The 27,878-nt window shown below is 44.2% G+C and overlaps 1 protein-coding gene across 1 annotated transcript in view; it reads right to left on the bottom strand.

Annotated features, from left to right (window-relative positions):
* The window catches only part of FSTL1 (follistatin like 1), a 51,512-nt gene that overhangs the window by 8,457 nt on the left and 15,177 nt on the right, over positions 1-27,878 (bottom strand). The window contains exons 3-8 of the mRNA XM_016158841.2: positions 10,341-10,445; positions 8,053-8,182; positions 7,188-7,220; positions 5,763-5,893; positions 1,463-1,581; positions 1-113 (exon numbers count right to left, since the gene is read on the bottom strand). Of these exons, the coding sequence (XP_016014327.2) occupies positions 1-113; positions 1,463-1,581; positions 5,763-5,893; positions 7,188-7,220; positions 8,053-8,182; positions 10,341-10,445 (631 nt within the window). The remainder of the gene's footprint in view (positions 114-1,462; positions 1,582-5,762; positions 5,894-7,187; positions 7,221-8,052; positions 8,183-10,340; positions 10,446-27,878) is intronic.

Below are 27,878 nucleotides of genomic sequence, written 5' to 3'. Positions count from 1 at the left end.
TCTTCTCTGGAGGGTTGAAGGACGGGTTGAGGCACTGGAGGAACTCTTGGAAGCTGAGTTTCCAGTCAGCATTTTCATCAGACAGTTCAATGAGAGCATCAACACAGAGTCCTCTGAAACAAAACATAGGAGAAATGTTGTCAGCCAGACCTCAGCTTCATTCCCAAAGAAAGGAAATAAGCACCAGGAACATATACACCTGGGGCTCCCAGAGGAGGCCAAGAAGGCAACTGTCAATGGAGAAAGTTTCCTTCTACACTGACTTCCCACAATCATTAACCATTCTGATTCCTATAAGCATCCAACCTTTGTTTGTTATACCAGATGTTAGATCAATCAAGCTGTTCAAATGTTCCCTCCCAAATGACAAAAATTTCCTGATTAATCTTATCCACTTTGATTGACAAATGTTTCACTATCTGCACATCTTCCACCCGTAATTGCCTTTCCCCATGGTATAAATGTCAAGCCAACCAAAGTAGGAAAATCGAAACAGAAGAGAAATAGATGATATGAAAAGAACGTGTGACTTTCAAGAATATGGAATTCAGCAAGCCTCACCACTATTACCATTCCAGTAAGAGATGTTTCAGAAAAGTTTTATAGAACCCCAGCTTCCTCACTCTCCCCCTAGCCTGGATTTAAGCCCTAGCTTACTCACTACCCAATGGCCTAGCACTAGTAATTCAACCTTTCTGCACTTGTTCACTCATCTATAAAATGGAGACAAGGAGTCTTCCTTCACTGGGATGTTATGAGGATCAAACGGTAAACTTATAAAATATTGTTTAATTTTAGGTTGTCAAAATATAAAGGATTCTCAGATTCTATACTTCAAAACTATGGACTATTATTAAGAAAGAATCTGTCTAGAATCTGGGCTTCGTGTTTTATACTTCTTTTGAATGAAGAGCTGCTTAAACTATTTTTAATTCTTACCAGTATACTGGAATCATACCAGAAGTTTCTTAGGAGTTCATTTTTATTAACGTTTACTGTGGGCTAATACCAAAGAAGGAGAGAGACATGCTCACATTATAACAATTAGGGTTCTCTACATGAAATTGCACCAGTTATCTTAAACATCAGAACTAAAGCTATATATTAGATTTACAGTTAAGTGCTACATTAAACTAATTCCTTCAGAAAATTAACCATTAAAACATTACCCACAACACTCAGAAACAACTTTGAGGTGACCTTCGTAATTTATTTTAAAATTACATTCTTATATTCCTTGCAAATTCTAGCCAAAAACAATAACTATTTGATCAGATACCAGTGCTGCTCATCTATTAGTTCATAATGTTTGTAATGGTCACAGAATAGACTAGGACTTATTTTGCTTTTTTACTTCGTGCAGGCACTGGTGGCTCCTTTGCAGGTAGAAAGAGTTCATATCCTCTCTTCTATCCAGCCTTTCCCTCGTGGACCACTCCCTGCATCCCTTAATGCCACTCACCTAAGCAGCTTGTTGTTCTCCTGGTCTGCATAGGTGGTGATGTTGATGGCGGTTTCATTCTGCTCCACAAATTTGAGGAATTCACTGGAGTCCAAGTGAGAGTCACCATTATCAAAGTTCTAGAAGGGCAACGAAGAGATCTTTCAAGAAAATGTTGTAGAACTCAGTTCCATCAGTTCCCCCACTTGGCTCAATCCATCTCTGGTTCCTCTTGTTCTTGACATGTGCCAACCCTGCCCTGGCCTGGCCTCCAAGAGCTACAGCAACAAAGGCTCCAAGTCCTAAGGCACCCAGTGAAGGTGCCTGCACCCAAAGACGTGAGTAAAGTGCCTGGGCAGAAGTCATTGAGGGCCTTTCGAACTCAGTCCCCGCTCAGGAGGGCAGACCTGTGCTGCCGAGAAGTCTGGTCCGGGGAGCTTGAGAGTGCTCTGCAGCCCCACCCCTGACAGTCTGGACTGCACCCTGGGTTTCCGTCCAGCCACCATGTCTCATTCTCAAACGTTAACAAACATATAACAACAAAGTTGAGAGTCAGCATCTCTGTGGTGGAGCCCAGGATGTATATTTGTACCACAGTGCTGGGAGATGATGACACCAGTGGCCCTCAGTGCTTGCTCCAGGACCATTTCTTGCTGCCTGATTGCTGGCCTCCCTGGCCACTCTGTGTCAATTTTCACAGTGGCACCCCTAACCAACCACATCAGTGAGGAGTCAAAGGCAAAGGGCCCACACTGATAACCTGCAGTTGGAGGTGGTGCAAAGTGCCCCCTCTTCTGCCCAGTGCTGTGGGCCCCACTACAGACATGTGCTCCGGTCCTTGACTTACTCAGCTCAGGATACCCTCACGACCCAGCTGATATACTGTGAGCATGAGGCGAGGGCGTAGCAAGCACAGGCACTGTCCCCACTTTGGCACGGATGCTAAACTGAGACTTTAGCCTTCTGGGACCATCGAAGACACCCAGACCAAGCTGCAGGCAGAGGGTGTCAATTTCAAGGCTCTGATCAAATTGCAAATTGGATACTGCTGTTTTCTTAAATGGTTCCCATGGGGAAAAAGCTTTTTTTCTCTAAAATTCTTTTCCAAGACTGCTTCCTACAGCCACCCTGGGAAGTAACCCCCATTATACATCTAGGTTTCTAGGTAACAGGTAAAGATAGTAGCCACTGACTCTACTTCCATAACTGTCAGGGTCACATGTATTCCACTCTATGGTTGAAAATCTTTCCATGGCACGTACAATGATGGGAATGTGCAAGGCAACGATGTAGGCTGTTGTTCGGTACTTATTCATCATTCTTGTCCTAATTCCTAGGAAGAGGTTTCAGATGTTCCAGTCACTATATCTTCACTCTGAGGAAGCTTTCCTAAATGCTCACCTTATGATGTTTGATCAGTTAACGGAGAGAAATGATACTGGGTTGGCCGGGTGCCATTCTTAGCGGGATGGGGCTTTCTTGAGTCCAGAGTTGTAAATGCTGGACAGAGCGAAGCAACTCTCACAGACCCCAGCACCATCAGGGTCTGAAAACAGGGTGAGTATAGGGGGAGGAACAGTCCAGCAATGGCTGTAGACCCAGAGGGCACCAGGGGCACCCAGAACCCGGCAACTACAACCCAGACAGCTCCCAGAGGGCAGTGCTAAGTGTCCTTGCTTCACATTCAGTGGGACCAGAACACAGGGCTGGAGCTGAGGGAGGTGCCAGCCTGCCTACACTTATCTCATGAGGGCTCTACTGGGCTTCTTCAGGCCAGATCTGTATGTGGAATCCACAGGAAAACAAAGGTCTGTTACCTGCAGAGAAACAGCCTAGAATGCCTACAGGGCCTGCCTGAGGGGTCATGAACTTGGACCATGAGTTAACCCAATTCACTTGACCTCTGTTCAACCAACCAGTAACAAAGGCATAGTGCCTGTGTGTACCTGCATTTCCCAGCTATATACTTGAGATAAGGCTTTTCTGTGTAACCACAGTGTTGTTATAACACAGGAAGATGTGTCACAAGATCCACATTTAGGGGTTTATTGCAAGTTTGGAGACTGTTAAGAGGAGATGGGCTGGGCCAGGCGCTCACCATGCACAGCATCTGGGGCCACGGGGAACGTAATACTTGGGGAAGGGAGATAAGAAGGCTGGCTCCAGTTTCAGCCCTGGCCACCACGCTTCTGTGTGTGCGCGCGCGCATGCGCGCCCCGTGAAAGGCGCTTTTTACCTGAGTCTTCCCTTCATTCTGCTACGCTCTCACCTAATAAATAGTGACTGCATCACTAGTTGAAAGGGAGAGTCTGATTTTGGTCTTACCCAGATTATGATTAGATTTGCTTTTCTACTAATTTTGATAAAAGGAATGCCAGCTGGGCTACAGGTCAATTCAGTGGTTCAGAAACAGTATCTGTGAGTTATCGGATCTCTCACCAACAAGCAGCTGTTAGCTTAATGGCGGGACACTGAAGACTGCACCACACGGGACTCAGATAATCATCAAAAGGTGGAGAGTGGAATCCCTACCGGCTCGGAAGACACTGCCAGAGTGTCTGGGAAGAGTGAGCGCTGTGTCAGTCATGATCAAACTTCCTTGGTTGGCAGTGAGAATGTCCTAGAGAAAAGCTACTTACTTACTCCAGGGGACTTACAGGTTTCCGACAGGAGCCTGTCAGAAGAGCTGGCCTGTGTCGAGAGGAGTTTGGGACCCAGGTGCTCAAGAATCAAATTAATAGCAAGTGTCAGTGATGCCCAGGACAGGGTGCCACCAAGAGACCACTACGAATGGTTATGAGATCCTGAGGCCCCTCAGAAAGATTGTCCTGGGCGCCACAATTTCTGTGCTGTAATGGCCACAGCAAAGTCCCTGCTCACAGTGGACCCTGCAGGTGCTGCTCACTCAGCTTTTGAGAAATCATTTTCTTTAAGTTACTTTCTGCTGATGTCTAATTCTCCTGGTTCAGCACTATGATGTGTTTTGCTATAGGTGAGCGACCACCCCCCACCCCCGGGGCTCCATAATGTGGGAGTGGTAGAGGCAGAGGACTGAGTGAGAAGGGCTGTACTTTCTCACCCACCTGTCATCTCAAACATGTGGAATCCAAAGAGATATACTTTCTGCCATAGAGGAGAGAACTCTCTATCTAAAGACAATAACATATATACACACACAAAAAAAATAAAAATAAAGACAATAACATAAGCAAATCTCAAACGACTATCTTCTTTGAACCCAATCCAATGTTTTTCATCTGTGTCCATAACATCAGTTAGAAAGAGGAATCCATAGACTACAATGGTGCTGACCACATCTGGTGGCCACAGAGCTGCTAAGAAGTCTCTCGTGCGTCTGGGGTTGCTCCTGAGTTCGGGCTGGTTGAGCGTTGGAATGGCAGGCCCTGGAGGTGCTCGAGGGCATCTATGTCTGGGCATGAGTGTCTGAGGGTATCAACCCAGATATGTGTCTGTAAGTGAAGGGGCTTATGTGGGAATGTGGGTGACTGAATGTGTATCTCTGAATAGGCTGTGTCTTTGTATGGCGTGCACCTCTCTGTAAGTGGTGTGTTTGTGTGCACTATTGCATTTGATACGTTGATCTCTTAGCGTGATGTACATATATATGTGTGCATCTGTGTCCTCATCAATCAGTTGGAAGAGCACCTTTAACTGCTTCTTCCAACAACTGTCTCAAGTTCTCTGAAAGATCTCCATGCCATTGGAGCCCTGCGCATTTCTAAGTACTACCTCCTCCCTTATTTTCCTTTTTGAAATCAGCATCTCTCCCGTCCCTAACTGTAACGATCTGCCTCTTCAACTAAATATGAAGGGAGCAGCAATATCTAGGTTCATGAAGGATCCTGGACCCACGAAATACCAATCCACTGCCTCTTCTCAGATGAAGAGGAGCCCTGCAGGCCAAGTTAATGACTTGGAGAAATGTCAAAGTGGGTGGGAAAGAGGCTGACGCAGCTTGGTTCTGGGTGAGGCCAGGAGATACTTCATATGGACAGCCAGCTCTACAAGGTGTCTTACTGGGTAGGGGGATAGAGCCCAGCCATATTTTTCATGGACAGGCTCTCTAAGACCTTGTGGTTTTATCTGCCCAAAGGGCACGTATGTGTTAGATCCCAGAGGTTTTACTGCTGGACTCCCACTGACCAAGCTGGTCCACAGAATGGTCTGCGATGAGGAAGCATACTGCGACTCTGCGTAGGCTTACACTTCCTTGTGGTTGGGGAAGATGCCACCAGGCAATGGGAGAGGACGTCTCCCTTTCTCTGGGACTGACCAGTCTTTGACCCCAACTCTGGATTACCTTAAAGTACTTGTCCAGGATTTCACTGTAGTTGCTGCCTTTAGAGAACCAGCCGTCTGGAATGATCTCTGCTTCCAGCCACTGGATGATGCGACGCCGGAGCTCATCGCGGTTGGACTGATAGCAGACGACTGTAGGAAAGGGGAGGGAGGTCTGCTGGGTGCAGAGGACCCCAGAGTCACCCAGCCTGGGGCTCTGTGTGTGTCATTGCTTTGAATTTCCACAGCACTCAGGGAAACAAGATGATCACACACGTGTGACAGAGAAACAAAGCCCAGGTATACACTGGAAAGTGTCTAAAGCAGGAATCAAGCTCATGTCTCTAAAAAATTTATAAAGATTGAAAATACTGAGACAGAGAGATTATGTTGCTTAGCTGAGAAAAAAAGCAGAGCAGAAAATTAAAGGACATTTTCATTAACTTTGAGAAGCAGAGAGAAAAAAAGTCAATAAGACAGTTCTCTGGCTCAAAGATGAGCTGAAACAATAAGTGAATAAAAGGGAATATTACAATCGTTTATGCCAGTGGATTTCTGATTCTCTTTGTATAGCTTTTCCTTCTCTCACCAACTAAGTCTATCAAAACTTTCTCCTACCCAAATTTTACACTGCTTGTATCATCCTTTATTATAAACAATAGAAATTGGGGCCAAGGAAGGGCCATGTTGAGGCTGGCTCTGGACAGCTGTTGTAGGCCACATGGAAAGAACAGGTGGGGCCGAGAGTTAAGTGAATAGGGAATAGAGAAGGGAAAGACTTGGCAAAAGAAAATTCCTGGAAGACAACACATGTTGGGATGTGAAAAGGGCACTGAGCCAGGCCAATGAAAATCTGGGCGCTTCTCCCCTCTCCGCCACATCTTAGCTGTGTGATTCAGGGAAATTCGCTTGGCCTCTCTGAGCCTCAATTTCTTCACCTATAAGGTAATTACAGTAAGATTTACCTCACGAGGTTATTTGAAGATCTAAGGATAAGTATATGCTAAAGAGGTCTGTAAGTATAAATCATGATGACATTTTACTTTTTACTTATAGAAAATTAAGAAGAAGTCTTACTGGCATTTCCAGTTTATTCCCTTTCAAAAAAAGTGCCTTCTGATTCTGTTTGTCCCATGACATCAGCATGTCCCATATAGCACTGAAGGAAAGAATCGGTGGCTTTCGTGTCCTTGCAGTTCAGTCACTAGTCAGCAAAAGTGGGAAACACGGTCTGCATTCTGACTTAACTAGTTGCTTCGAATGGCAAACACACAAAAAATGCAGTTTTGTAGCTTTTCTGAGCTGTGTTGAGCAACCGGTTCTGGTTCACAAGTGCTGACACAAAGGAGATACTGTGACCTTCGGCAGGGAATGTGGAACATGAAATTTCTGTCATGAAAAGAATTTCCGTCCTAAAATGCATACTAAAGGAAAAAAAGGCACTCACCTGGGCTGGCAGATGGACTTACAGATTTCTTCTCTGCAAGACAAAAGGAGAAAATGTATCATGCAAAGTGAAGAAAAAAAATTTCTGTGTATTACTAGGATTAAAACTGCCTCGTGCTTATAACCTTTTCATCATTTTGTCTTGAGTCCTTGCCCCATTCCTTCCTCCAGAACCCAAGTATGTGGATCTTTCCTTTCCTGCTTTGTTTGACATTTTGGGGCCACTGAGTTGCTCTCTTGGTCTCACACCTTTCCCTGTTAGGCTGAGGGGTGGAGGGGGTCACTGGGACTTTGAAAATTCACACAGAATCCTTTTAGACAGGGCAATAGAGTAGAGACCAACATGTGGGAAACAGGTTCTTTTTCTCCAGGGAAGTCCAAGGCTGAGAGGGGCTAGGCAGGGGGCTGGTGTCTAATTAGTTATAAGCTTGGGACTCTTTCTCTGTTATTCTAATGGCAATGGCTTAAGTGCAAAATAGAGGAAATATAATGCTACCAGGACTGAGAAGTGCCTAAATTTAAAACGCATGGGAAAAGTGAAATTTACTTGCTTTTTAAAAAGGTACAGAATTCATTTAAACACTTTCCTATTATTATTGTTCCTTCATCCACTATCCAGCTGCAGACTGCACTGGAAGCCTATTGGGGAATCTAATGCAGGAAACCCCAGGCAGAGGCCTGGGGCACCCAGGGCGAACCCAGCAGGCTCCTAAACGCCAAGAAGGTACGCCTCCAAGAACCCAGGTGGTCTCTATAGCCTTGGGTGCTGTAGTCAGAGTGGAAAGGACTCTAGGAGTCCACACCACACTGCTTAGTTCCCTGGCTCCCCCCGGCTGGAGTTGGGATGTACTGAGAGCACTCCTTACCTTTGCAGTGCCCATCATAATCAACCTGGATTTTGGATCCAGTGAGGCAGGCATCTCGATGCAGCTCACAGTGGTTGAGGTAGGTCTTGCCATTGCTGCCACACACAGGCCTCTTGTGAGGTTTGCATTGCTGAAACAGACCCACAGAGGATGTTTGTGCAGCCAAATGTGCACACGCACATTGACCCATCTTGTGAGGGGACTTCCACCAGTAGAGATGGCCTCTATCCAATCAGGGTATAGGGAGCCCCAGCTCTGTCATCAGTAGCCCCACCCACTCAGTGTCGGAGGCACCCCATCACCTGGCAGACCCTCTGTGCTAATCCTGGTTCAGAGTCATCTATTCAGTAAAAAAATAGAAGCCCTTGCCCTGCCCCCCTGCCCGCCCCAGTCCAGCTCCTATCAAATTAGCAGGAAAGGCATTCTATTAGAAGTCAGGAATTTGAATTCTCCATCACTTTCTCACTTTGTGGAAAGTCACGCAGTGTCTTTGGATAATCTAAGAACACTTTAAATTTCAACATTTTCTGACACAAAACAACCAGAGCTGAGAGCTGAGAATGTGGAGAAACTGAAAAGCAGGAACCCCCATCCCGCATTTCTTCAACTTTTCTGAACTATAAGGATCTTTGCCCTTTTGTTTTGTTTAGTATTTTGGGGCCATTCTGTTTCTCTCCCAATCTTATAACTGTTGCGAGGTGGGCAGTGGGGGTGCCTGGGTCTTCGTGAAGTACTACAGAGAATCATTATAGACAAGGAAATGGATTAAAGTTCACTTGGCGACTCGGTTCTACTTTGGCTATTTAGAGTGCCATGGGCACAGGCAAACTCAGTGTCTTAAGACTTTTGCAGTTTTTGAAAGGAAGGAGGGGGAAGCAAGTTCAGCTCAAACCCTAATAAAGGCACCAAAGCAAGAAAGAGCAGATACGGTGAAAAGAAACAGAGCACTGGAGCTGGAGGTGGCACAACCTCTCTAGTTTACAGACAAGAATACCAAAGCCAGAAAGAAAACTGCACTTAACCAATACTTATTACTGAGTCCTCACTACATACGGGGCCCTGGGCAAGGCCAAACATAATCTCTGTCTTCCTGGCATCCAGTGGCAACTAACTTGCTCAAAATCATACAATCGTATGTGGCTGAACTAAGACTAGGTGCCGGGTTTCTGGACCCTGAGTCTGGCTCAAGTTACCCACAGTGGCCAGGTATAATTCCGGTGAGGCCCTGCCAGGGTCCCCAGAAGATCTAATTTCCAGGTTACATACTTGGAGGACTTCCTTTCTAGGGCAGTGGATCATGCTCCCTCACCTTGGGACTAAGTTGCGTGTATTTTTTGCAGAAAAACATGTATTTCAAGGCATGGGTTGGTTTGACAGAAAGGAAGAAAAGGCCACCCATACAGGATATTTATGTCTGCCTGAGGAGCAAGAACTCATTAAAATCCTATTTACAAAAGAAGTATTTCTCAAAAGCTCACTTTGCTGTTTATAGTTCATTAAAAATCAAATCAAACCTGTAAAACCTGCATTCTATTTTTTTAAATTCGTGTATTCTTTGACCTACTAATCAATCCTATTTCTGTAGGACTGATTCCCACTAGGGAATCAGTCCTACAGAAATAAAGATAGCCACATGTAAGGCTGTTCACATAAGGATGTTATTATTTAGTAGTAAACAACCTAAGTGTCCATCTATAGGAAAATGATTACATAAATCTGGTTCTTTTATATCACTAAATATTATAAAGCTGTTAAAAAATGAGTTAGAACCATATGTGCTGACTTGAGGGCTGTCCGTGGTATATGAATGAATTCAAAATGCAAATTGCATACATATATCCATATATGTATGCAATGTATATGCATAATACAGGAGGAAACCTATATGTTTATAGTACCAAATAAAAAAAAACAATGTGGAACAAATATCTACCAAACTGTTAACACTGGTTATCTAAGGCTAATGGGATTAGAGTTCTGGGGAAGATTATTAATTTTATGTTTGTACAAATGCCTGTGCTATCTGACTTATATAAAGCAACTGTTCATTTTGTAATTTAAAAATCTTATAAAGCTAAACATTTTTTTTAAAAAAAGAAAAGATATCTCTACATTCACATCTGAATTTTAACTCCTGGGATGAAAATTCCACTTCTTTCAGATAGACAAGGTATGCTTTTATGAAGATGATGAAATCGTTGGCACTGTTGCGCTGACTGGCAGTTCCAGCCAGGTAGCCACACTGGCCTTGGCCACTGTCCCCTCTGTCTCCTGACCTCAGGACTTACCTCAATGCAGAGGCAGGTGGGCTCTCCCTTCTCTGTGACTGCACATTCCCGGCCGGCTCCACAAAACACATTGGCACAGATCTTGGATTTGCTCCTTAGTTCTTCCTAAAACACAAAATCGTAAAGGAAACCATGTCACTGAGATGAGGCTGTCACGGAATGAGCCAATGGTGGTGATTAACTTTCAGTCTTGGGCCTCGGTCTGGAGTCATGGCTCATGGTATTGAATGGTCCTGAACAGCCAGAATCTGTCCCAAGCAGCCCGTACCAAACAGCCTTTCCGGGACTACTCCATCTCAGGCCAGGCTACCTCTGAGTCCTTAAAACTGTTTCAAGAGCTCTTTTCTTGCATGTTCCCTTTCTTCTAAGAATGTTCATTGTGTAATAGAATATTATCCATTATATGCCAACACTACGCTAAGGGGTGGAGATACAAAGGCAGAGTGCCTGTCCTCAAGAAGCTCCATGACCCTCTGAAGAAACACAAAGAGACCTGTAGGAAGCACTATGGAAGCGCAACAATGGGAGCACCAGGGAGCTGGAGGGGAGGAGGGCGAGAATCAAATGAGACTCTGAAGATGCCTTAACTGATTCCTAAAGGATAATAAGAGTAAGCCAGACAGAAATGGAAACATTTGAGAGCAATATGGATAATCTGAAGGACCAAAATCTTACTGAGTAGTGTTCAAGGCAATATCATCTCAAAAGGCAAAAGAAGGATAGCTAAACCATCAACATCTGGATCTGCTATTATTCAACATGGTCTCATTCAGCTGCTGTCCACATCTGCCTCTGGCTTCAAGACTAAGAGGGCCAAACCACCTGACAAGCAGCAGAACCATTCTCAAACCACTTATGGTCAGACATGGGCACCAGAACTGACAAGGCCAGGAATGGCCCTAATGTATGCCACTGAAAATGTGGGTGATTGTAGCTTGGCGACACATTCTTTCCATCATATTAATTGGTGGCCAAAAGCCAGCCCCACCTCATTTGCTCCTTGAGACAACAGTGGTGGTGGTTGAATGGAGAATTTGATTCCTTCAGCCACTCTACCTGACTGGCTGAACAGGCCATCGCCACCAGCCTCTGTGCCCCAGCCCACTGGGGTAGCATCGGCTGTGACAAAATCAGCAAAGATGGCAGGAATTGTGCCGTGGTCATGAGTTTGGCTGCAGTAAAGTGGGAATGGAACCTAAGATTCTGCCCTTCCGGCCATGTCTACCATGTCATGCAGAGAACACAAAGCTTTTAACAGTACATTCTCATAGTCAGTAAATGTTTTAGATCAAAGACAGATTAGATCAAAGACAGCAAAAAAAAAAAAAAAAACAAAAAAAACCAAAGTAGATATTCAGAGGCGAGGGGCTGTGTTAAATACAGCTGGTCTGCTGCCACCTAGAGGCTGCTTTGCAAACTCCAGGTTATTTTCTCTCCAGAGCCAGCTTGCCTGTCATGCAAGGCTCCCATTGGTCTAGAAACCCTTTCCATGTTCACATTTCATTGGTTCACATGCTGTTGCTAAACCCTTTCTTTTTTGGATGTTGCTAAGCCAAATGCAATCAAGCTGGCAGGCAGGGAAGAAAAAAGGAAGTAATTCCCAGAAGGCTAGGCGGACTGGAGAGCTGTTTCCTAAACCAGGAATGGAGATAAAATAGAGCATATTCTTCAGGCAGAGTCCTCTTGGAAACTGTGCCTGGGAAAGGAAAGCAGTTTTAAAAGGAAAAGGAAAAGGCTATCACTGACCAGTGTAAAAAATTTTTAGATAAAACTACCTTCTCCTTTCCCTTTCATGAAACAACATGCTGAGGGATACACGTATATAACCCTCTGTGGTGTGTCATGTGAGTTCCAGACCACAAACGTGTAAAAGAGCATACTCAGACAGAGGCCTGCACTCAAAGACACACCGGCACACAGCTCCACAGGCAGACAGCCACAATCTTTAGCATTTATTAGCTATATGTCCATAACCAGTCACTTTAATTCTTTAGCCTCCGTTCCCTCATCTGTAAAAAAGGTGTATATACCAGCCGTGCCTTGTGAAGATTAAATGAAATAATATACTTAGAAGTATATCATAAACTGTAAAGCGAGCTGTCTATAAAAAGCATTATTAATGTTAGTGCTTATATCGTTTCCTGCAGAATAGCCTGTGGCATTTATAGAACCTCTTTTTATCTTGTGTTATTTTTAGTGAGTATTAAAAGTAAAAGCTTTTAGTTATAGGTTGAATTCAACCCAAGAAATAGTTATCAAAAATCCACTTGAAGAAACAGATACTCTTTAAAACATAAAAACTAATATTTGAATAGTACAATTAAAATTTACAAAGTGTCTTCATACATATAATTTCATCTTTCTGTGTGGACAGCAAGAACATGTATGTTACCAACCTCATTTTATGGACGAGAAAACTAAAGATCAGAAAGGTCAAGTAACTTCCCCAAGGTCCCAAAGCTAAAGATAAAGGAGCAAGGATTCCAACCCAGATCCTCAGACAGTAAATGATCAAGCTCTCATTTATAAATACCTGGTACTCTGCTAAGAGATTTTTATTATGCATTACTTATTTAAACTCGACAACAATGCCATAAGTTAGACATCATAATTACCCCCATTCCACAGATGAGGGAACTGAGCCTTATAGGTTAAATAACTAGAAAGTGATAGAGCTAGGATTAAGTTCATATATATATATATATATATATATATATGTTTTTTTTCCATATTCAGAAGACTTAATGGGGATGTGATCTGCATAATTAGTAAACATGGAGAGACAGTCCTTAAGACTGCATCGGAGTTAGATTTGAATTCCCACACCCCAGCTCTGCTTTTTAGCTGCTCTAGCGGTGGGCAAGGCACTCACTGTCTTTAAGCCTCAGTTTCCTCACGTGTACAGTGGGAACGCCAATTCCCGCAAGGGCCGTGTGAGGATTAAATAAGACGTACCACAGGTGGTGGAGTGCCTGTCACACAAGTGAAAGTGGCCATCACTACTGTGGGCAAATGATTTTCAGACAATTTTCCCACTGAGATGCTCTGACCACCTTGGACTGTCACTTCCCCGCCCATCCTTCCTTACATTGGAATGACAATACTGAGAGCAGGAAGACTGACTGAATGGAAAAAAAAAAAAAAAAAAAAAATGAAGGAACTAACAACCCCTGTCGTCCTGTTTGAAGACCACAGAGAAATGCTAGCATTCTTCTCTGCAGGCGGCACATCTGTCAATAGGTGGCAATCTCTCTCTTTGTCTCGCAGAACCCAGAGCCGCAGTGCAGAAGTGCAGCCCCGGCTCCTCCAGCTCCTTCTGGCTCCATCCTTTCTGAAAGATGTGGCACGTGAAGTGGGGAACTGGAGCAGGTGCCCAGTAGGCACAGGCAGCAGGTACCAAGAACTGGGAGTTTGACCACTTGGGAAAGAATGTCTTACCTGAACCTCTCAAGTCCTCCCAAATTCTTCCCATTCACAGGCATGCTTAAGGCAGAAATGAACAATGAATATGCATCTCTCCCAAGAGGAGGCTTCTTTGTGCCACTGAAAGCCCTTCCCCAAACCGTCTTCTCTAGCAGGAATGTCGGAAGCATCTGCAAAGCTCCTGGAAAGTTCATTAGACTGGGAGGTGGTCTTGTCCATCTGCTGAGTGACTGATGCTGAGTGGGGGAGATCATCTTACGGGGATGCACACAGCAAGAAAGTGCTCATCAGATGTGGCGATGGCTGCCCAGCAGGGAGAGGCGTGGTGAGGAAGAGAGAGATGAAGCAGAGCAGGTCTTGCAGCTGATCTGAGGGGGCAGCGAGGGCCTTGGGAAGTCTGGGATGGGGCAGATGACATGATGAATGTAGTGCTTTGGAGTGCTGTGTCCAGTGCCTTCCGACTTAGAAATTCTGACTCAAAGTGTAGAGTAGCCGAGATGGAGAGAGGCTGGAGGCAGGGAAACCTGCCAGGTGTAAGGCAGAGATCTTGTTGGGGGTGACAGTGGTCTAAAGCCTGCTGCTAATATTAATGAGAGCAACTGCAGCTGAGTGAGGTTCTTCGCAGATAGCTCTGTCTTCACAATGTCTGTGCGGGTTTCCATATTTTTAGTCCCATGTAACAGATGGAGAGGGATTTAAGATTCAGAAAAGCTCTGCAATGTGCAGAGGTCACATAACTAGTGAGTAAGGACTGGAACACAGGTCAGCCTGACCCCAGAGCTTGGATACTCCCTTACTGGGAACAGTCAAGGGAGTGAGCTGTGCGGAGAGGGTACGGCTACAAGGGTGCGCACAGGGAGAGGTCACAGAGCACAATGCAGTTCTTGCAAACGAAACAGAATTGTTTGCTTTACCACCTTAACAATTTTAGGAATCAGGTCCCAAGGCTCTATGAGAATTTCATCTACATACAGATAACCACACTGGCACATGAATATTCTCTAGGAGTATGAGGTCACAGGTAAACGAACATGTCAGTCTGATCGTTCCTGTGACAGTGTGATTGATTGGGGAGAGGAGGCATACTCTGGAAGTGTAGATACCCTGAAATATTGATAGAAATCAACAAAAAACTTGTTTCCGATGGAGAAGCATCAGGTTTCTAGCTTTATCCTTCTGCCTTATCTCCTTGACTTGCTTCTATGTTGTTTTCATTGTGTTACAAGCCATGCATTGGGGGTTTGGTCTAATGGTGAAATTTCACAGTGCAAACTCCCTTTGGCAAAAGACCGACCAGGAACTTTTACCAGGGAAGTAATTCCTCTCTGAGCTGCCAGCCACTGCACGGTAATAATGATACTCTGTACTTGTACTGCAGTTTAGATTAGTTTTTAATTGTTACTATTATTTTTGACTCTCAAAGTCTTTTAGGATAGGCAGGCAGGGGTTATCTCCAAGGCCCTTCCAGACGAACATTCTACCAGGAAGAAACTGAGACTCATGGTTACATGTGACTGGTACAGGACCTCACGGGGCCTGGCTTGAGGTCTCCGGACTTTAATTCCAGCCCTCTTTCCTCTAATCCACTTTGCCTCTTTACGAATCAAAGCTAGAAAAGTGTTGTCTGGGATCCAAGATTTAAAAAAATCAGCAATTATTTCTGCAACTGAAAAAGATCCTTTGCAAGCAAAAGGGAAAAGCAAGTTATTTTCGTAACCACCCCTAAAGGTGACAGTGTGTCTCTGGGCCAACTAGCATTATTTCCGAACATAAAACACGCTTTGAATGTTTTAAAAGTCTTCTGAAGTAAAACAATTTCTGGAAGAACAATGTTCTTTGGCAGAGGAGAAAGCCTGTAAGCAAAGCCACAAAACTGCATCTTAATACACCGTCAGGCACTACAGTGAACTGTGCCCTCTGTCCTTTTTCCTTCTCAACTTTTTTCCTTTTTCGAGGAGGGTAGGGGGAGGGCGGCAACCCTTACATATGCCAAGGTGGAATTTTGGCTCCCTCTGCCACTATTCCGTGACAGAGTGGCTTTGTTGCTGTGAGAAAGGCTCTCCTTGCTTTACCAGTATTAGTCATGGAAACTTCACGGGAACACCAGGGCCCCTCAGATACACACAGCACCACGGAGTTGGGACCAAAGGAATGAACAGAATTGGGTAGAACAGGAGACTCTAGTGGGTGTAGGGTGGGATGCTGGCTGCTCCCAAGAGGCCACTCTAAAATGGAACCAAGCGGCACAGGCCCGAGAAAGCCAAAGAGAAAGCAAAACCACTCCAGGACCTTGAAATCTAGCTGGAGCATCCTGTGACCTTGCTCAAATTCTCCGATTATATTTCTCTGAAAAGAATGGGTTGGTGCATCCTACATATTCTAGGGACTGCGGAGGAATATGGTGACGTCTAGCAGAAGTCCTCTGTGCTTGGAGGCAGGTGCTGCATTTGCAGGGACAGTGTCCCTCCCTGCATGTGCTCACAATGAATCCCTCATCTCGAAGTTAATGCACTAGGGTCAGATCCAGGTTTTGAAGCGTAAACAGGGGCCTGAAGCGTAAACAAATTGAGGTGCCCTCCTTAATAAAAGAAAGATACAGGCAACTATGACTGCAGAATTGGGCACGGGGCCTTGGAAGGGACCCTGTAAGTAAAAGGCCTAAAACCGAAGCTTCACAGTAAATCTGACTCTCCATCTACCCTATTATTTTCTTTATAAACAAGACTGCTTTTGCGCTTACTCTATTAGATCCCTATTCAATGTTTTATGCACATATAGTTTTTCTCAAGTAGATTAAGTGTTTGCATATTTTGGCTTCCCACAGACCCACCACATTGTCCCGCCTAAGAAAATGCTCAATAAACATTTTTTACATTAAATGTCATTTGGGGTCCATTCAGATTAGTGTTAACGTCAGTTGCCAGTGATAGTGGCATTCAGGATGTTTGGGAAAAGTGTGGCTGGGTTTTATGACATCAAAATAAGGAACTATCCAGTTCTCCTTTCTATAGATTTCTATGTTCAGCCTCTATCACACAGCTTATGGGTTAACATGCTCCTGGCATTTTTTTCTCATGCGATAATGTATTGTATACCTGGAAATTACTACTCTCAAATTTCCAATAGGACAAGGCTGCTTGCCTTAACCATTGTCTTTATCATTTTACAGATTCTGTCACATTCTGTAAGTGTCTGCCTTGTCAGACTGAAGGACCTAAACTGCCATCTTCACAGGGAAGCCCTTTCTTTGGAATGCCTCCCCCTCCATATTTTAGGTTTTTCTCGAGGAGGCCCAGATACAGCACAACAAAGTAGATGCTTGGTTTTTCCATAATAACAAGTTCCATTTTCTGTAATGGTCTTGTCTAGTGCTAACATAAGTATACAGCATCATTCAGGAAGCACTTACAGAGTTAGAAATATGCCAGGCACTTTCAAACGGGACTGAGAAGAACCCTACGAGGGTCTATGAAATTGGAGGTTCATCCCTGTTGGCATTGAGGAGACCATGACTCTGAGTTGTGCTGTGACTGAGATAGGAGTCAAGGTGGCTCTGACTCCAGCACCCAAGGAGGGTGTTTATGCATACATACCTTCACTGTCCACAGTGGTGAGCTGGGGTGTCTCCCCAAGGAGTCTTATGCTGTCTCCTCAACTCAGGCATATCCGGTAACTCCACCATGACTACTGACAGGGTCTGTCGGGCTCCCCAATATCTGTCTATAGTCCTCAGAGTTATCCCTGGGAGTGTCCGACATCCTATCTTCCTAAAGAGTGCTTTTGGCAAGTCCCTTGGTTTCACAATTTCACCCTTTAGTTTCTTTGGAACACCTGGGTGGAACCTTTTAAGCCAGACCACTTTCTGCCCTGAATTAGCCTGTTAGGTTTCAGTGTGGTATTCCTTTTCCATTCTCCAACCTGTCTGCCTAAGACTTGTCCAGTATAGAGGACAAAGTAGGGGATATGAATAGGCCTCCAGTCTTCTTCAGTAAAGGCCAAGGCGAGTAACTTAAAGCCATCAGAAAGCATATTTGATGAGTGCCTATAACAACAAAAGAGGAATGATAACAGTCTCTGACCATCATGGTGCACGCCCCATGGCATAACCTCGAAAGGAGTGGCCTCTGCCTTCACAGAAGTTTCTAACTTAGTCAGGGCAATGAAACTAACTCACACAGACCAATCTGTTCCGAAGGAAACAGAGATGACTCCAGATGCGGCTTCACGGATGAAATGGGGCTTGAGCTGAGCCCTGAAAGATGGTAGAATCTGGATGGAAACCCTAGAGATTTTTGAGCAGGAGGTTTTTAAGAATAGTTTGGCAGTGGTACAGGGGAAGAGATGGTTGAGGAGGAATAGGAGGCACAAGGAAACCAGCTAGAAAGAGCCTGGGGTGATGAGAGTCTCATGTAAGGTGGTGTCAGGGATACAGAGAAAACAAGGAATCCGAGAGAAATTTCTAAAGAACAAGGAGATGTGGCCAAATACCGAAGAGAGGAGAGGAAGGGAGACTCTGGGGAGCTGCCAAGATCTTTGGCTCTGAGGGTCTGGAAGGTTGCTGGTGTGTCTGTCAGAGATGGATCCCTGGGGAGCACCGAGTGGGGGAGGGGAAGGTGATGATGAGTCAGCTATGCACATGAGTCTAAGGAGATGTAAAACATCCCACTGACAGTTGAGAATAAAGGACTAGAGACGCACATCTGGACATCTATAAGCTGCACGCAGCCAAGGGAACAAATGAGCTCAGGAGGGAAGAGTGGGAATGGAGGGCTGAGAGCAGCTAAGGAGAGGAAGGGACAGGACACGGACAGAGAGGAGCAGGAAGGAGAACAGGCTGCCATCAGCTCAACATGGGGTCTTTGTGAAAATCAGAAAAGGTGCCTTCCTCTCTGGGCAGATGCAACACCCAGCCAGGTTACAGGGCTTGGCAAGCAGGGTGCAGGTTGGAATTTAGCTCCCCTGACCTACTACTCATGCAGTGAACAGTCTGCACAACCACGTGAGGGCTCTGAGGGCAAAGCGGCCAAGAAAGCAGAGTAGGCACATTCAGAAAACTGGGAGCAAAACCAGGAAGTCTAGAGTGCTCCAAGAAATGGATGATGAATGCCACTGTATAAAAAATAATTTGACAAACGTTGGATGAGACAGCCCCACCCCCCGCCCCGAAAAAAAGATCCTTTAAACCTCTACTAAAACCTAAACCAGTTACCCAGAAGGCAGAACAGGTAGAGGCAGTTGAGGACCTGTAAGGAGAACTGATGGAAGAGCCTGAAGACAGACTCTGGACATATCTGTGTCTCTAACATGCTCTGTGACTTAGGGCAAGGTGCTTGACCTCTCTGGGCCTCAGTTTCCCAATCTACAAAAAAAAAAAAAAGAGTTGGGGATGATGCAGAATCCCTTAAAATGCTAGGATCCTCTTAAATATAAAGCACAAGAATTTACCATTTCAGATGTTCCAAATAGCAAACTTTATTCTCCCAGGGAAGCTAATCCAAACGCTCAAACTAAAGAGATAGTTACATGTACAACCTCTTAAGGGTATTTCAGGATTTCTGCTGGAATTTGGTAGGGGAATTAAAACTCGCTTTCATAGTCAAAGAATTTTCATAAGCAATGCCTTTTCATTCCCTTCTGGATCGTGGCAGAGGAAATCAGGGGAGCAATAACAGGGCCCCAATTGAGTGGCCGATTTCACTGACCAGTTAACTGGTTGGAAACTTCTACTCCCCTAGAATGCCATTAATGACATTTTTACTCTATTTGTGTTTGCCTTACAAGAGAAAAAGGAAAGAAAAAGGGAGAGAATGGTTAAAGGAAATTCACATGAGATTCACAATTCTTCATTCCTGCCAAGAACCTGTCACTGAAGTATGTCTGGGACTGCCAGGGCTCACATTTACTCAGCGCCTATGGTCTAATTATTTCCACATGTAGTCCAAGGAGAATGGTTGATTAAAAGTTAAAAAAAAAAAAAAAAAAGCCCCAAACCTCACACCTAAATCCCAATACCCTCAGCTAAAGAGGGGAGACAGCTCTAGGGCAGCTGTGGGAGTGTCCCCTGTAGGGCCTGCCACATCTGGACCAACTTTCCTGCACATTCCTGGCACCTCCAACAAGCCAGCCCTCCACTTCTCCAAGCCTCCCTAGCCCAGAACTAAACAGGATTCACATTCACAGGCTTCTGAGCGGAATGTAGGGTTTCCTCCCGGCTTTGGTGAAAGGCAGATGAGATGTGGATAGAGCCTAACAGCTAGAGTTCTCGCCACTTCTTTTGCCCCAGGGTCTACTAAATTTAAGTAACCTCTGGGTGTTCCTGAGATCACATATCTACTAGGGAAGGAAATCCCTGTGGCAGAAAACTTGGGGACCTTCTCTGAATTGGGAAGTAGCCCTCCTCCACAACCTTTGTGGCTCCTTTCCACTATCTCAATTTGCATATGCCTCACCCTAATACTGATGAAGGCTAAGCCACCCTTCTTCAAGGTGGTTCATAGGACCAGGCTCTGATTCAGATGCCTGGCACTGTCACTTACTGGCACCTACTTAGCCACATTTAACAAGGTCTTTGGCATGTGGCTCAGAGTCTTATTCCTCTCTCCTGGGTGACTTCATTGTTTCCTTGGCTTTAAGACCCTTGGCCTCTTTACCTTCAGTAACCCTCACTTATGTCCCCTGGCTACAGGGAGCTTCAGCTGTGCCTGTGGATACAGTGGGTAGACACAGCAGATTTAAGTCACAAACAGACTAAAATAAAGTGTGTAAGGCTCCTGAGTTCTGCATTTTAAAATGAGAACTAATTACCCTTTGAAAACATCAGCACCCTTAGGTATTGTTAGATGCTTCTTTAACCTTCAGATGGGCAGTGAATGTCCCACAAGAACTGCTAAAAAAAAAATGTCACCTTCTGGAAAGTCTGATTTATCGTCTGGAGTGCACAAATTCTTCCTGTCCTTCAAGGCTTAGCTCAAGTTACAGCACTCCAGCCTTGGTGACCTTTTCCTTTTGGTTGATATGCATTCCTCCTGCCTTTTCTGAACTTTAATTCCTCTTTGTCTAAATTCATTTTTTAAAATTTTAATTGATTGTGCTGATTCTGCTTCCCCAGCTGAACTATCAGTTCCTAGAGCACTATGATTATGCTTTGAAGTTCTTAATAGGTCCTAGCATAGTACCTGTGCCACTCAATCAACCTTTGTTGAATTGAGCGTGAAAGTGCTACTGAACCACACTTCCCAGAGGTCTTGAAGAGGGGCAGAAGGACAGTCCCTGTGCCAGCTCCTTTTCTGGGGATGACCCTTCCCAGGACCAGTCTTTTGGAGAAGTAACCTCTGTTTCTTCACTAGGCCATGAGTACTCAGCCAAGAATTTCACTAATTAGATACTGTCTTAGACCCACAGACTTTGCACTGTGTGTGTGTGTGTGTGTGTGTGTGTGTGTGTGTGTGTGGAAACGGACAGGAGAACGATGGGGACTTTTGTCTGCCATCAATGTATAACCTAGCTGACACGCTGAGGGAAAGAGAATTTGGGGAAAACAGGCTAGAAGATGAGGTAATGTAGGAACACGAGGCGCCCTGGAGGAAGGCAAAATTGGGAGGGACTTTAGATTGTAGGGGGGTGTCTTATACAAGAGAAAAGTAGAAATGAAGGGAAGCAAGTGAGAGGCCAAGAGAAATTGTGAAAATGGGCTTATTATTCAGGCAGCTGGTTTGTGTTAACTCTTCCCAGGAACCCCACCCCTACACTGTCTCATGAGGTAGAAGGGAGGCTCCTTGGTCAGTCTCCCTAGACCAGAAAGCTTCTTGCCTTGTCCTACCCCCTCTCCTACCCCCAGGGTGTTCCAGTCTTCAACCACTCCCCCTCTGGCTCATCCTTGCAGTGGGCTGGAAAACACCGCAATGTGAGTTGCTAGGGAAAGGCAAGGCTTTAGCTGTGCCCAAGGGGTTTATGTCCCCTGGGGCTGGGCACCTTAAAAGGAACTGTGATGTCCGACCAAGAGCTAAGACAATTTGACACACGAAGGGCGCCAAGGTCGGGGAGATAGCAGAGAGGTCAGTGTTGACTGGAACAGAATGGAGCAGAGAGGCTCAGAGACCCAGCACAGCAGAGCAGCATGAGTCTCCACTTTAAAAACACAGACAAAGCCCTGGGAATCTTTGGGGACAGTGTGGCTGCAAAGCAGCTGTCAAGTTTCTAGCATCTTGGCAATTATTCTCCAGCCCAAGGAATGCAGAGGGGTTAAAAACACAGCAAGAAACTCCTACTAAATGAAGTCTCCATATGTGCATCTCGGTATGGTTCTAGGAGAAGCAGACAGATGTAATTAGAAGTTCTCAGGCGCTGTGTTGCCATGGCAACTGCTAGCCTGGAGAAAACCAGGAGTCCGAGGGATACCGTCTTCCAAAGAAACATCAGAGGAAGGTGGTGTTCATCACTCTTGGGCAACCCAGGTAGGGTTTGTGCCTCCAGCCTGCCCTCTCCCAGACTCTTGAGGACCCTCCCCACCCAATTCCCCTTCATCCTTACTGCACCCACAACCCCCTGCCCAGATACACACCAAGGGCAATTCCAAATGCAAATAAAAGGCTCCCTTCAGATAGCTTCCAAAGGAAGGAATTAAGGAGGAGTCCCCTCTTGGAGGACTCAGCTCCTCTATGGTGGGGGGATGCTGGATGGGTGCTCCGGGACAAGTAGGGGTATGTGAGCTCGAGCAGGAGAATGTCTCAGCTTAGTAGGGCAAATTTATATTTTAACAGCCAAACTGAGACTTTTTTGAGAGTAAAAAGGGATCTTTTAAATAGATATACTTGGACAACAGGCACGAATTGTAATACGTGGTCACCTTAATCATTAAGCTACCTAAGGAGAAATAATTATTTTTATTTTATTGAGTAGGAATTCTAATCTGGGGTCTGTGATCCCTTAGAAACCCAACTATAGATTTTAGGCCTTGAATTTCCTAGGGTACAGCTAGGAAAGGTGAGAAACCCAAAGAAAGGACTACTCTGGGCATGGACTGCCTCTTATAGACTTAAACCTCCCTTGATTCAACTGCCGCATGAGGATATTCACGTGGTTCTGTTGTTGCAAAGGTGCGGAACCTGGACCTCTTTTGCTTCAAAATCTTGGACATTACAAATCCTCCCAACAGCTTCTCTAATGAGAGAATCATTCATTCCAAGCATTGTTGCCAAAGGGCGATGGTTTTCTAGAATTTATGGCAATAATGTGGTCAGTAGAGTGGGATCATTCCACAGCACAGATTACTGCTAAGTCTCCCCTGAAGAGGAGAGGATTCCGGGAGTACATTCTTACACATTCCTGAGCAACTGAACCAAAAACAGAACCAGAAACAGATATCCGTGATCACAAAACCCAGCAAAAGGTCAGACTCTCCCAGGGAACCAGCAGAAATGACTGTATTTTAGGCATAATGTAGTCAGCCCAGAAATTATGAGCATGTGGTTCAGCCACAAGGTCTGTTACAAAATTGTAGGATGTTTAAGGGGTAAAGCCCACCCAGGGAGCATCCCTAGTATTTTCTAAGGTCTTTGGGAATCACAGCTATTTGGTAGGAGTGCCTAGTTGTTACCTGGCAACCATGGCTGGTGGTGGCCCCCCTTTCAGTCAGGAGCCACTGGGGCCAAAATGTGCCTTATTTACCTACACTCAAACCCAGATGGGCCCTGGACAGTGGGAGGAAATCTCTGAGCTTCCCCAAGATTTTGGGGTTCTAATGAGGGGCCCTTTACAACCTGTAATCATCAATTAATACTGTCGCTCTCTGCTAGGCATGCATGCCAGGAAATTCAGGTGCCCACTGCAGGTCTCCTGGGTTTTAATAGTCTAGTTTAGAGAAATGTTAACCTTTCTGGAACAAATTAAGGACTACGTAAAGTCAATCCCTTTGAAAAAGGCAACACTCCAAATACAAATTAACTTGCATTTTCTTATCATTGTCTGAGGCAAAACTGGATAAAACCTATTTGTAAGCAAGGAAGCAATACAGGGGACAATCAAGCAACAAAATACTAAATATCATGCTGGATGCTGGGGACTCAAGAAGAATGAGACACAGTGCATGTCCCTAAGCTACTGACAGTTTAGATGAGGAAATGGGACATAAATATGTGGAATTTTAAATAACGGAACAACACAATCTAATAAGAGCTAACTCAAGACAATGTATAGCTACATGCAACGTATGGTTAAGTGACAAGTCTCTAGAGCAGTGCTGTCCAATCGAAGTATAATATCATTTCATAGATGATTTTTAGTAGCCAAATTTTAAAAAATTAAAAGAAACAGATAAAATTATTTTAATAATTTGTTTTACTTAAACTAATATACCCAAGATATTACGGTATGTAATCAATATTTTTTTAATTAAAAAAATTTTGCAGTTACAGTTGGTATTTAATATTACATTATTTTCAGGTATACAGCATAATGGTATGGTTAGACAGTTGAATAACTTATGAGGTGTGTAATCAACATTATTAATAAGATAATTACAACATTTTTTCCATACTTTAAGATCTGGCATGTATTTTATACTTATAGCATTTCTCAGTGGGACTACCCACATTTCAAGAACTCAGTAGCCACTTGTTGCTAGTGGCTTTTCCTAATGAACGGCACAGCTCTAAACAATAAGTATGAGTAGTTCTGACAAAAATTACTGAGGGCTGAATTGAGGAGAGATTAAGTAGAAAGAGTAATATTTTAACTTGGACTGTTTTAGAAGTGGTGTGTAAAACGAGTCAACAGATGTTATCTGAACACATGGTTAAGGCAGCACCCTGGGCTAGATCTGGGACCAGGATCCTGAAGCAATGAACACTTACTTAGGTTTTTGAAAACGGGGAGTCATCATGGGCACTTAAACCTAAATCTGGCTCTGCTTTCAACTTGTCCTTTCAATGGACAAGTCACTCCCCCCTTCTGGTCTCCTCTATAAAGAAGATAAAATGTTTGCCACCTCCTGTCTTTAGGGGACTCTCTATAGCTTCTCTCATGAAACAATGGTAAGGGGTTAATTAAACTATATATTTGGGGCCTTCTCTTAACTATTTAAATACACCTTTGTGTGTGTGTGTGTAAAAGTCCGTGGACAAATTTGGCAATGAAGTGGATATTTCTCAAAACTTTTTTTTTCATTTTCTTGGCTCAACTGCTGCTACACTGTTGCCACCAGCTTTCAATAATATCACACACACACACACACACACACACACACACGCACGCACGCATACTTTAGTGCCTTCGGATTAAAGTCAATGAAAACATGCACATTCTATTCTGCTTGAGACATTCCTGCCTTGCATTCTTTCCTTGGAGCAGTTGGGAAGTCACAGCTGGGGGGAAGAAGCTGTAAAACCTACCTATGCTGGCCAATGAGGCCTAAGCTTCCAGGAGGCCCACCAATGAGAGACTGGCAGGCATTCTACTCCATTGCAGCAAACTCCCTGCAGAGGGAGTATTTCTGCAGAGATTAAAATCCTGTGAGACCCTCAAGCTGTACTAGCAATGCAAAGATCTCCTTTCTCTTCATTTTGCTTTCCCCCAAGGACTGCATTAAAAACTCTACACAAAAACCTACTAGCTTAGTGGCAAGTCATCAGTGACAGACTGTCATTTGTGGTAAAAACACTCCCAAGTATTATACAGCAGTATAGTTCTCAAGGCTCTGTTCTCCTTCATTTTTAACTGACTGAACACTGGAGAACTGCCACATATTTAGCTAGTTTTGGTTCCCCCGACTCTGTTGAAAAGTAGAGCAACAGGCTGTGGAAGTCAGGAAACTTGGTCTATGGGTGAACTGTAAGAGAATTCAAAGAGTAGGGCTGCAGGCAAGTGGGGGTCTGCTTCCTGGAACTCCACCCGCTGCTGATCACTGTGGCATTGGTGCAACTTTCCCAGGATAAGGACTTCTCTGAGATCTAATGTGTAAATCCACGACACTGTCTTATCTATCCTGGGGAGATCACACTTGCCATTCAAATGAAATGAGAGAGCAAGAGCAGTAGAATCCTAAAAAGTAAAGGTATCAGCAAATGGTGACATCAGAAGGCAAAATGACCTGAGAATATGGGGCAAAGAATCACCAACAACAGAATTTAATGCTTTATTTTATATTCCTTTTGGTATTAGCTTACTCTGAGAATCGTGCCCAGTTAAATCAGAACTGCTGATTATGGAAGAAAATAATAAATAAATAATAAATATTCTGCTAGCCTCTGTTTAGATTCCAACTTTACTCAGAGCCTAGAGAATCAGAATCCAGGTGTGAGACTAAGCAAGCCCAGCATTTCTACCATGTCCAAGGTTAAGCAAAGTATTGACGGGCAAGTGTTGTCAGCTATCTTCCCAGGTGCACAAATACTTGCAGAATATGACACAGAGAATGACTGGGTACAAAGATTATAGGCAGGCTACTGTCCACCTTCTCATAGCCCATAGGAGGCATTTGGATTCATTAATTGATCCATTTGGTCAGTGGATTAATTCAGCAAATATATGCTGAGCACCTACTATATGCTAAACTCAGTTCTAGGTGCTGAGAAATCATTGGTGAGACAGCGAAGTGCTCTGTCATGAAGGAGTACATATCTTAGACAGTGAATAACACAAATAATAAGATCATTTCAGATTGCGATGAACATTTAGAAGATATGTTTGACAGAGAAATCTGGGAGAGAAAGGGCACTACTTAGATTGAGTGGTTAGGCAGCACTTTCTCGAGCTGAGACATGAAGGATGAATGGAGCAATTCATACAGAAGAAGAAAAGTGGAAAGGTTCTGAAGAAGGGTGGAATTTGTTATGTTCCTTGAAAAGAAAAAAACGTTTGGCTGCGACACAAGGTCCAGCAGGGAGAGCAGTGAGACGTAAGCTTGGAAAAGCAGGTATGGTCTGGAGCCTGTGGAACCTTGTACACACCGATAAAAAGTTTATATTTTATTCTCAACAATACAGGGTCCACTGGAGGATATTACATAGGAGAGTGATGTGATCAGACATGTGTTTTACAAAGATTACTCAGACTGCTGTGTAGAGAAGTAGACGGAGAGAGGCAAGAAGAAAGAAGGGAAGAGTAGCTAAGATGTTACTGCAATTGTCCAGGCACAGAACAATGGTGGCCTGGACAAGGGCAGTGGCAATGGAGACCGAGAACAGTCCGTAGAGACGTGATATATTCTGACAGTAGAACTGATAGGGCTTGCTCATGGATTGGGTAGGGAGAGGAAGAGTAAATAATAAAAAATAAAAAAGAAGATTCCTGAGTACTTCAGGTTGATAAACAAAAAAACTGAGCTAGTTCTAGGCAGGTATGGTCATGGCCATGCCAATGGTCCAATGTGGAGTCATTCCCAGAAGGATATATCTTTGGACTGGCTCTGAGGTCCTGATAAGTCTGATACCCTTTTGATGAAACTGAATTAGTTGAGGAAAGTGAGCTCAGCAAGACTACTAAGACCTGGGGTCAGATGTAAATAGACTCTGCTTATGGAAATCTGTCCAGGATGGACCCGTTTTCAAACTGTCCCAGGAATACTAGCCTTGGAATATTTATGGTAGTTTTGGAAATGGTGTTCTGTGGTGAAAGGTCTGGGAAATACTGCTTATAATATTTTCCTCCTAGAGAGGAAAAGATATAACGCACATGAACATTCTAAGGCTCTGAAAAGTCCTGCAACTAAAAAACCATTTAATCTAGCACATATATTAATATCACTCATACACAGTTTGAGAAATATGAATCTAGGTTCTGTATCTCTCTCCTTTAATTCTGTCCCCTGGAATTCAAGCAAAAACAAGAATAGCAGCTACTATTTATTGAACACTTTACCCGGTATAAAGTACCTTAGATCATTATCTCCTTTGCTAAACATTATGTACAGGTGACATTTTAATAAGTATCTTTTACATTATTGTTTATTCTTGTGAATTTTGATTATGGACCACACATGCACTTAGTAAAAGCGGGCATATCTCTTTTCTGATCATATATATCAGCAGTGTGTACTCACAGTATTTCCTCATGAAGCTATAACATAAAGACCAGATGTTCTTCATTTTATCACCCCATCTCCATTTACTTACCCAAATA

Source organism: Rousettus aegyptiacus, unplaced genomic scaffold (assembly GCF_014176215.1).
Source record: "Rousettus aegyptiacus isolate mRouAeg1 unplaced genomic scaffold, mRouAeg1.p scaffold_m13_p_4, whole genome shotgun sequence".
In the NCBI taxonomy this organism is placed as follows: Eukaryota; Metazoa; Chordata; class Mammalia; order Chiroptera; family Pteropodidae; genus Rousettus; species Rousettus aegyptiacus.
This window is presented reverse-complemented; position numbering and strand designations above follow the sequence as displayed.